The following is an 11512-nucleotide window of genomic DNA, read 5'->3' on the forward strand; positions in this document are numbered from 1 at the left end:
CACTAGCATACCATTCATTAGTGAACCATTCTCTAGTACAGCCACAAGTAAACCATTCAAAAGTGTACACCTCAAAAGTGTACCACTAAATATTGTAACATACTGTACACGAATATTACATTCCGAATTGAGAAAAAATATATTACTAAATTAGATCGTATTCAAAGTCCAACCGCAAAAATAACGCCACGAGAGCAATAAATTCTTCGAAGGCTTCAAAGAGCGAGAAACATTGCTTTGCAGTTCTTGAACAACATCCATCTCACCTCTGCCCCGCCTGCGCGTCCTCACTAAGTGTATATGTTTGCCATCATCGAGCAGCAGTGTTAGTCAGTCAGTCAGCGTCGACCAGACTTCCAGGCAAGGTGAGTGGAGGAATGTGTATTAACATGTTCCCAGGTAAAATATCATTAATGGGGTTTATGTTCTCACTTTTAAATCATTATACTGATCTATGGTCCATATGGAATATGGATTAAAATTATAATTGTTTAACATCAAATTCCATTAAAAGAAAAATCGAAAATTAGAAAAAAATAGTTTGTGTAACAAATTATTATTCTAGATTTCATACTCACTTGCAGTTGGAGAAAATTTACATGACGTAACCAATGTGTTACAGTCGCATCAGTCTGTTACGAGACTAAAGTGAAATAACACACAGAAATAACAATTGCGTGATGCATCAAATGAACAAATCCACGGGGGTTCGAACCTACGTCCGAGAGGATCCCAGACGCTGCCTTAAACGCCGAAATGAACAACTTGAACAAATGAACAAACCTTGTGGATTTGTTCATTTGATGTATCACGCTCATTTTGATTTCTGTGTATAATGAAGTAGAGGTACAACAGGTTATTGACAGAGCTCGGGTGCATGGGGGGAATTGTGTACAATCCTGGTTTGTGTCTCGGAGAGGCTTCAGGATCCGAGTAAGGTCAGTAGAACTTCCGGTTGCAATTCTTCTACCATGTCGCAGCTCAGTCGATTAAGGCCTCGTCTGGGATCCTCTCGGACGAAGGTTCGAACCCTCGTCACGGTCCTTGTTGATTTGTTCACTAAAGTGATGTTAAATATTATGGAAATTGTTACTGTTATGATACTTATTTTGTCTTTCCCACTAGATGAAGTACTTGGCAGCATCAGTGTTGGTGGCCGCTCTTGCCGCAATATCTGCAGTACCTTACTCTTCTGTTGTGCAGGAAGAGTGGGAGACATTTAAGGTAAGAACGTAACAACAATTATTTTAAGTGTTCTTTAAGAAGAAAGCTTTAACATGTTCTAGGGGATAATAGTGTAACAGTTGCCATCATTTTACATTAGGTTTAAAATTAGTGTGAGAGAACACTGTGATAGCGTATCAAGTTTCATGTATAGATTTCTCTTGCAAATAAAGGTGTTATATTTGTTTTGACTGCAAACCCGCTGGTATCACTGGTCACTTCAGTGAAGAAATTTATTGAGTGCAGTCAGTAAAGTCGGAGGTGATGGATGCTACTAGTGGTGAACTAAAGCGTTCCTTGCCAACTTCTTTTCATTGTTGATATCATCAACAACCGTTGCTGTTGTACTGATCTAAAAAAACTATTGTGCTTGTAGCAACTATATTACATCTGCATATACTCATCTTCATATATTCTTAAAACCATTTGTCTTGCCTCCCGAGACCGGCTAGAAGAAATAGTGTAATTATGAAAAAATATTTTTTAGATTGAACATGACAAGAAATACGCCACTGATGTTGAAGACTCGTTCCGCATGAACATCTATATGGAGAACAGACACAAGATTGCTGCACACAATAAGCTGTTTGCAACAGGACACAAGTCGTACAGGCTGAGGATGAACAAGTTTGGTGACATGGTAAGTAGGATAAACTTCTAATTAGTTAGCATTGTTTGCATGATAAAATCAGAAGAAGCAATGAAATTGAAATAAGTTTATTGAGGTAAAATACACACAAAGGGATGAGGTATCTCAAGCTATTCTCACTCCGTTCAGTACATCGTGTTAAAACATACATATACACACATCACAAACAATAAACATATTACCAAACATTCTGAGAGATAAACATATATATTTCCTCCTTTACACAAGTAGTATGGTATCAGACGTACACATAAATACATTTATGACCTAGGTATACTGTATAGACAATATGCAAGAGACATGCAGATAATTCAACAAAAGATTAATCTTGGTGCAAAATTCTTATATCTCTCGAGAATATCATCAACCTTTCCGTTGTGACACATCCAGGCTATTTGTTCAGGAACAGTCCTTATCTCAGTGTTTCTATATACATTAATCAACGGATAATCAAGAACGTAATGGGCAAGGGTGTGATACCTTAACATACCACATAGTTTACACTTCGTGTCGTTATCATGAACACCTATCCCATATTCCCAGTAATATTTGTACCCAAGCCTGAGCCGCATGTACACAGAGTCACTCCAAGCATTTCTCCTTTTACCATAAGTGAAATGGGTGTTCTGTCTCACATACATGTAGTGTTGCATGGTTTGACTTCTCTCATACATTATACCTCTCTCCACTTCTGCCTGAATATTTCTGATTTGCTTCTTATTTGTTTCATTGTGAATTCACATTCAATGTTAACTTGTGGTTTTGATGTGGCACGTTTGGCCAAGTCATCCGCCACTCGTTGAGCACTATTCCAACATGAAATGGAATACATATGAATTTCACAGTATGACCTTTCAGCTGTATCTCAGTTATCTTTTTCTTACAATCCTCAACTATGGACATGAAGACTGGGTTTCGACTGTTAAGAAGCCATGAAGAGGATTCTATCCAATGCGATGGATCCTCACAGGCTCGCCTCTAGGCCACTACACCGCGACATGGCAACCTGGGATTCAACTAAATCATCTGGGGTTCAGAGGATTGAAACCCTGTATTCGAACCAATACTGAGCATTGGTTCAAGTCCTCTTGGCTCCTACTGATTTTTTTTCTCATTGAGGCATTACGTTAATGTGATCACATTGTGTATTGTCTGTATCCTGATCTCATTCAGAACAACAAAACTCATATGTTCAATTACACCCTAATGCCCAGTAATGTGATTTTGACCAGACCACACACTAGAAGTTGAAGGGACGACGACGTTTCGGTCCATCCTGGACCATTTTCAAGTTGATTGAGAATCGACTTGAGAATGGTCTAGGACAGACCGAAACGTCGTCGTCCCTTCAACTTCTTGTGTGGTCTGGTCAACATACTTCAGCCACGTTATTGTGACTCATCGCCTGCTTATGTGATGTAATAAAATAAAATATTTCTTACAGCTGCAGGATGAGTTTTTGTCAACAATGGCAGGTTTCCATGCGAACCACACAGAAAGATACAGATTGAACAGCATGTACAATGGTTCCACTTACATTGAGCCAGATGATGATGTTGTCCTTCCCAAGACTGTTGACTGGAGAGAGAAGGGAGCAGTCACCCCGGTAAAGGACCAGGGAAAATGTGGATCATGCTGGGCCTTCTCAGCTGTGAGTATTATCATCTAACTTATTTCGTTTGTAATGTAATTCTTAATCTAATGATTCCTATTTATAGTTATTAATATAGAACATTAATGACATCTTGGAAGTTCATTTGTAATGGTTTTATTATTATTATATAAAAATATTGATATATGAGCAAATATTAACATTTTCTCATATATTAATAATGATCATATAAAGAACTTACAAGTTTTGATGATGTTTTACAAAGTAATGTTTGTGTGGTCCACAGACCGGGTCACTGGAAGGTCAACACTTCCGCCAGACGGGTAAGCTGGTGAGCCTTTCTGAGCAGAACTTGATTGACTGTTCCACCAAGTACGGCAATGGTGGCTGTGACGGTGGACTGATGACCGCTGCCTTCAAGTACATTGAGGACAATGGTGGGATTGACACTGAAGATTCTTATCCTTACAAGAAGAAGGTAAATACACGTTTCATGATAATTATATTTTACCTGGGATGTGGTCTTGAACTTTTAAACAGTGAGTAGTTTGTAATATTTGCTGATGAGGAGTCTGCAAATATTGCAGTCTGTGTGTGGTTTGGTCAACAGAGTTCGTAATATTTGCTTTTTTGTGATTGACACATTGATTTTAATGATAATTATATTTTACATATTTAAAACTGGCTTTAAACTTTTTAACAGAGAGAATAATAAGCATTTGTATAACCTTTAATGCCTTTAAATTCGAAATTTTATTTATTTTGTAGGAATTATGAAAGTTTCTGAACAAATAACATATTTGCCTATAATATAAGCAAATATTTCGAACTTATAAGTATATATATGTTTTTCATATTTTTGTACATAATAATATTGTAACCTTACTCTATTAGGAAGGAAAGTGTCAATATAAACAACAAGAATCTGGTGCTAAAGTGACTGGCTTTGTTCATATTCGCGAGGGAAGTGAAGATGCACTGAAGAAAGCTGTTGCCACAGTTGGACCAGTATCTGTTGCCATTGATGCCTCACACGGGTCAATCCAGTTTTACCATCATGGTAAGTTTTTTTTATTGTAAATGTATACATAGATCACATTTTACTGAAGGTGATCAGTATATTTCTGCATGCTCATATAAACGTGAAATGTTCGCCATATGTGTATATAAATTGCTTATATTGTATGAGATCTTTATTTTTTAACGATTCTCGGGTCTTTCTTATATTTGCTATGTTTTCTAAAGTTTTTTAATATATCATCCTTTCTCATAGTGCGTTAAGTATTCATCATGTTTTCTACTAGAAAGTGTCATGTTCACACACACACTGTCATGTCAATAGGGTCTCACTCACCATATCGACAATTCCCACATTGTAAAACAGTATTTATTCTTCCATTTAATTTATTGCCTTTAAATTCGGAATTTTATTTATTTTGTAGGAATTATGAAAGGTTCTGAACAAATAATTTGTTAAATATTGTATTATTGAAGGATGAATATATATATTACAGGTGTTTATGACGAGCCAGGATGTAGCTCAACGAATCTTGGCCACGGTGTTCTGGTTGTGGGTTATGGCACTACGGAGGACGGAACTGACTACTGGCTGGTGAAGAACTCTTGGGGCACAACTCTGGGTGATGAAGGCTACATCAAGATGATGAGGAACCGTAGTAACCAGTGTGGCATTGCTACTGCTGCCTCCTTCCCCCTTGTATAAACGCGTGGGGAACCAGCGTAGCATTGTTACTGCTGCCTCCTTCCCTCTTGTATCGTGGGGACCCAGCGTGGCATGATTACTGTTGCAACACTCGAGGAGTTGTTGTAACACTCGAGGAGACCCAGTGTGCGAGTCTTGCTGCTCACTACTAACTTCCAGCATTAATTTTGTCTCCACTTAGAACTGAACTTTTATCTGCTGTCTAATTGTTTTTTTCATCTAATTAATTTGAGAGATGTAATAAATTGAATCACATTTGCCATTTGGATGCCTTATGAAGGCAGGCAAAATAATTAGGTTCTCTGCAATAATGGAATCTTCAATGAATATAGGAAATTTAACTCAGGACTCAGTTGGAAGAGATAAATTTTTTGAGGTCATGTATTACTTTATATTCTTTCGTAATAAAAATAAGCAAAACATTTTGATCATTATGAACCAATTCCTAAATGAATTGTCGGAAATTTCGACACCAATTACTACTAACTTTTATTTACAATAGTTAGCCATACAAAATGGCTAACTCATTCTAATTTCGTCACATTTCACCTAATTTCTCTTTCCCTGTAAAACTTATATCCAATAATCTTTATAACACCAGTCAGGAGACCAAAATGGATCAAAAACGATTCTCCAAGACTGAGTATAATTAAATCATATATAAAACCAAGGTCTCCTTCACATTACTGTTTGACTATATTTATTATGAATGGCTTTATTTAGTATATAATGTCAAGTGGTTAGAACACATGGCAAGCCACCCGGAACGGATAAACTTAAATAACTAAATGAATTCTCCATAGTATCTTGTCTTAAATACAGCCGTCATATATTAGTTGCATTTTATTACAACATCATTTAACTCGTATCTTGTAACACTATCATCATTACCAAACATTAAATTTGTCAGCAGTAAACTGCATCTATCAATCTTTTGACCACTTCAAACGCTATGTAGATCGTCATGATCTGATAGTGAGTTTTCTTCCGTGCTTATTACAACCCAGATTTTTTATTCGTCGGCAAATTTGCAAATATTGCTGCTCAAACCTAAATCTAAATCATTTATATATATATTATGAATAATAAAGGTCCCAGGACAGAGTCTTGAGGTACTCCACTTACAACATTTCCCCAATCTGACAAAAATGACTCCGATTTTAGAGCCTCCATCGAGAATGGCCTTGCCACCGACGACGATGACAAAAGTACTTGGTATGTTCTCTTCATTCCGCCCAGCGAGTTCAGTGGCATCACAAACATCAGACGACCATTGGCCAACAAATGTAACAAGATAATCTGTAACAACAAATACCCGCACCCTATGAATGTCCATGCCATCACCATAAACTTTTACAATAACCTCATCATACTGAAGAAAGAATTCCACTACTCAGAATTCCACCGCAAAATCCCGGACAGACAAATGGAATTCCTGGAAAAAGATGATTATCCTGATGGTACTGAGCTAACAAGGTTGTTCTGTTCAGGTATAACACATCGCCTTGTACATTAAACTGCAACCTGGCAACTAAGAGCCCTGCGAGCCATAAACTGCTAGTGACCATGAAGACCCCATCCATCCACAGATATCCAATATCAGCTATTGGTATTGGTAATGGTTCCAAGAACCTTCACTTTTTGATTGATGATTGATGAAGATTAAGCCACCCAAAAGTTCTGCAGTTACCTTTGTTCTTATGTTCTTATGTTTTATTACCATATTAATATCCCCTTTGTTATGTCCATTCACCCACTTGTAAACCTCTATCATGTCACCCCTTACTCTTCGCCTTTCCAGTGAATGCAACTTATGAACATAAGAACAAAGGTAACTGCAGAAGGCCTATTGGCCCATACGAGGCAGCTCCTATTCTATAACTACCCAATCCTACTCATATACTTGTCCAACCCGCGCTTGAAACAATCGAGGGACACCACCTCCACCACGTTACGCGGCAATTGGTTCCACAAATCAACAACCCTGTTACTGAACCAGTATTTACCCAAGTCTTTCTTAAATCTAAACTTATCCAATTTATACCCATTGTTTAGTGTTCTGTCTTGTGTTATATTTTTGATACCCTATTAATATCCCCCCTGTTATGGCCATTCATCCACTTGTAAACCTCTATCATGTCACCCCTAACTCTTCGCCTTTCCAGTGAATGCAACTTAAGCTTTGTTAATCTTTCTTCATATGAAAGATTTCTAATTTGGGGAATTAACTTAGTCATCCTACGTTGGACACGTTCAAGTGAATTTATATCCATTCTATAATACGGCGACCAAAACTGAACTGCATAATCTAAATGGGGCCTAACCAGAGCAAGATATAGTTTAAGAACCACACCAGGTGTCTTGTTACTAACGCTTCGATTAATAAATCCCAGTGTCCTATTCGCCTTATTACGAACATTCATGCATTGATCCTTTTGTTTTAAATTCTTACTAATCATAACTCCCAGATTCCTTTCGCAATCCGACTTCGCAATCTCAACACCATCTAGCTCGTATCTTGTAACTCTATCATCATTACCTAGCCTCAGAACTTTACATTTATCAGCATTAAACTGCATTTGCCAATCATTTGACCATTTCAAAACCCTATCTAGATCAACTTGAAGTGCTAGTGAGTCCTCCTCCGAATTAATTTCCCTACCGATTTTCGTATCATCGGCAAATTTGCAAATGTTGCTACTCAAACCTGAATCTAAATCATTTATATATATGATAAACAACAGAGGCTGATTTAGACTGATTAAAAAGATAGAGTCTCATGGTATTGGGGGTGCTATATTAAGCTAGATTAGGGCATGGCTATGCCAAAGGAAACAGAGTTAGTATAAATGGAATCAAGTCAGAGTGGGAAAATGTTGTAAGTTGAGTGCCTCGAGGCTCTGTCCTGGGACCTCTGTTGTTTATAATATATATATAAATGATTTAGATTCAGGTTTGAGTAGCAACATTTGCAAATTTGCTGATGATACGAAAATCGGTAGGGAAATTAATTCGGAGGAGGACTCACTATCACTTCAAGTTGATCTAGATAGGGTTTTGAAATGGTCAAAGGATTGGCAGATGCAGTTTAATGCTGATAAATGTAAAGTTCTGAGATTAGGTAATGATGATAGAGTTACAAGATACGAGCTAGATGGTGTTAAGATTGCGAAGTCGGATTGCGAAAGGGATCTGGGAGTTATGATTAGTAAGAATTTAAAACAAAAGGATCAATGCATAAATGTTCGTAATAAGGCAAATCGGACACTTGGATTTATTAATCGCAGCGTTAGTAAAAAGACACCTGGTGTGGTTCTCAAGCTATATCTTGCGCTAGTTAGGCCCCATTTAGATTATGCAGTTCAGTTTTGGTCGCCATATTATAGAATGGATATTAATTCACTTGAACGTGTCCAGCATAGGATGACTAAGGTAATTCCCCAAATTAGAAATCTTTCATATGAAGAAAGATTAACAAAGCTTAAGTTGCATTCACTGGAAAGGCGAAGAGTTAGGGGTGACATGACATAGCTTTACAAGTGGGTGAATGGACATAACAATGGACATATGCTCGTGATGGGGTGCATCTATCGAGAGCTGGGGTTGTTGCTGTTGCGAACTCGCTAGAAGAAGTGGTTAGAGGTGTTTGTTTGGGTTTAAACTGTTAGTAGATAGAGGTATGGGAATTGATTTGGAGGAAGGAGGTAATAAAAGTATGTGTTTGTGGGAGAAAGGAATTGGCAAAACGATCAGGGAAAGAGAAGGTCCGCAAAATAACAATTCACTTAGGGTATATTACACTAACAGTAGAAGTCTAAGAAATAAAATTAACGAATTAAATGCTCTTGTCTGCACAGAAAAAATAGATATTATTGCACTTACCGAAACGTGGATGAATGTAGAAAATAGAGAACTATTAGCTGAATATCAAATATATGGATTTAAACTATTTCACACAGATAGATATATTAGACGAGGAGGTGGAGTAGCCATATATGTTAGGGACAATTTGAAATGTAGTCTCAAAGAGGGAATCAAAACAGAGCCACACACAGAAACTATTTGGATTGAATTAAACGAAAAAGCTAATAATATTATAATAGGAGTAATATATAGGCCACCAAATTTAGACAGAATGGAAGCAAAGCATCTATGGGATGAAATATCTAGAGCATCTAGATCTAACAGTATTTATGTCATGGGTGACTTTAATTTTAGCGGAATAAACTGGTTGAACAAAACAGGGAATAGTGAAGCAGAAGATTTTCTAGAATTAATTGACGATTGCTTTCTTACGCAACACATTAAGGAACCAACACGGGAAAATAATATTTTAGATTTAGTGTTAACTAACAGGGAAACGCAAATTAATGACATCGAAATAGGGAGTGAGCTAGGGAGCAGTGATCACAAAGAAATCAGATTTAGCATAGAATGGAATAGACCAGTAGGAGAAAATTCTGTTAAAGTGCCAGATTTTCGAAAAGCTGATTTTAATAGCCTAAGAAATTTTTTGGGTCAAATTGATTGGAAAAGCTTGGGTATGGGGTGTGGGCCGGTCTTGGAGCGAGACATGAACCCAGCGATAGGTGACTTAAATGGGGATTTCGATGTGGATTCAATATATAACTTATTTAAGAATATTCTAAACAAAGCACAGGAACGTAGTATACCATACAAATTGAATAGATCGTATACTAATGACCCAAAGTGGATAACAAAGAATTTGAAGAACCTTATAGGTAAAAAGAGAGCTTGGTACAAAAGGATTAAAAATGGGGAGGTCACTTTAGAACAGGAATTCGTACAACTGGTTAGAAATGTTAAAAAAGAGATAAGGAAAGCAAAAAGAAACTATGAAGTTCGCATAGCAGGGCAAGCAAAGACAAATCCTAAAGGGTTTTTTCAGTTATATCGTACTAAGACTAGGGAAAGGATAGGTCCATTAAAAACTGAGACAGGTCAAATAACAGATAGTGATGAAGAGATGAGTAGTATTTTTAATAAATATTTTGTATCTGTATTTACTAAAGAGGAACTTAACAATATGCCTTCAGCCGAACAAGTCTATGTGGGTGGGGACGAGGACAGGTTGACGAGTTTAGCAGTTACCAGGGAGGATGTTCTTAAACAAATAGTAAAACTCAAACCAAACAAATCCCCAGGGCCGGATGAAGTGTTTGCTAGGGTGCTTAAAGAATGCAAAGAGGAGCTTTGTGACCCACTGTCAACCATATTTAATAAATCAATAGAGTCAGGCAGAGTGCCAGAGTTTTGGAAAGTTGCTAATGTGATACCAGTTTTTAAGAAAGGAGATAGATCACTTGCGTCTAACTATCGACCAATTAGCCTAACGTCTATTGTGGGAAAGTTACTCGAATCTATAATAGCAAATAAAATTCGTCTTCATCTTGAAAAACATAAATTAATAATTGAGTCGCAACATGGTTTTATAAATGGCCGTTCATGTTTAACAAATTTGTTATCTTTTTATTCTAGCATTGTTGAGGCAGTTGATAGTGGTAAGGATTGCGATGTTGTATACCTTGACTTTAGCAAAGCTTTTGATACAGTGCCACATGAAAGACTGATTAAAAAAATAGAGTCTCATGGTATTGGGGGTGCTATATTAAGCTGGATTAGGGCATGGCTATACCAAAGGAAACAGAGAGTTAGTATAAATGGAATCAAGTCAGAGTGGGAAAATGTTGTAAGTGGAGTGCCTCAAGGCTCTGTCCTGGGACCTCTGTTGTTTATAATATATATAAATGATTTAGATTCAGGTTTGAGTAGCAACATTTGCAAATTTGCCGATGATACGAAAATCGGTAGGGAAATTAATTCGGAGGAGGACTCACTATCACTTCAAGTTGATCTAGATAGGGTTTTGAAATGGTCAAAGGATTGGCAGATGCAGTTTAATGCTGATAAATGTAAAGTTCTGAGGTTAGGTAATGATGATAGAGTTACAAGATACGAGCTAGATGGTGTTGTGATTGCGAAGTCGGATTGCGAAAGGGATCTGGAAGTTATGATTAGTAAGAATTTAAAACAAAAGGATCAATGCATAAATGTTCGTAATAAGGCAAATCGGACACTTGGATTTATTAATCGCAGCGTTAGTAACAAGACACCTGGTGTGGTTCTCAAGCTATATCTTGCTCTAGTTAGGCCCCATTTAGATTATGCAGTTCAGTTTTGGTCGCCATATTATAGAATGGATATAAATTCACTTGAACGTGTCCAGCGTAGGATGACTAAGTTAATTCCCCAAATTAGAAATCTTTCATATGAAGAAAGATTA

At 37.1% G+C, this 11512-nt stretch overlaps 1 protein-coding gene across 1 annotated transcript; it reads left to right on the forward strand.

Moving 5' to 3' along the window:
• The first annotated feature begins 1125 nt into the window (after positions 1-1125).
• Positions 1126-5208, forward strand: LOC123774087 (procathepsin L-like). Its single transcript, XM_069312695.1, has 6 exons — positions 1126-1224; positions 1712-1864; positions 3318-3524; positions 3772-3963; positions 4380-4545; positions 5000-5208. Exons 1-6 carry the CDS (start codon positions 1126-1128, stop codon positions 5206-5208), a joined length of 1026 nt encoding a protein of 341 aa, XP_069168796.1.
• Positions 5209-11512: the final 6304 nt, after the last annotated feature.

The sequence above is a fragment of the Procambarus clarkii genome, chromosome 73 (genome assembly GCF_040958095.1).
Source record: "Procambarus clarkii isolate CNS0578487 chromosome 73, FALCON_Pclarkii_2.0, whole genome shotgun sequence".
NCBI classification, from domain to species: domain Eukaryota; kingdom Metazoa; phylum Arthropoda; class Malacostraca; order Decapoda; family Cambaridae; genus Procambarus; species Procambarus clarkii.

Excerpts from the sequence above, each read along its gene's own strand:
- LOC123774087 (XM_069312695.1), top strand. The coding sequence starts at position 1,126 with ATGAAGTACTTGGCAGCATCAGTGTTGGTGGCCGCTCTTGCCGCAATA. Across the intron at positions 1,225-1,711 it reads AAGAGTGGGAGACATTTAAG|ATTGAACATGACAAGAAATA; the intron begins GTAAGAACGTAA and ends AATATTTTTTAG. Across the intron at positions 1,865-3,317 it reads TGAACAAGTTTGGTGACATG|CTGCAGGATGAGTTTTTGTC; the intron begins GTAAGTAGGATA and ends TATTTCTTACAG.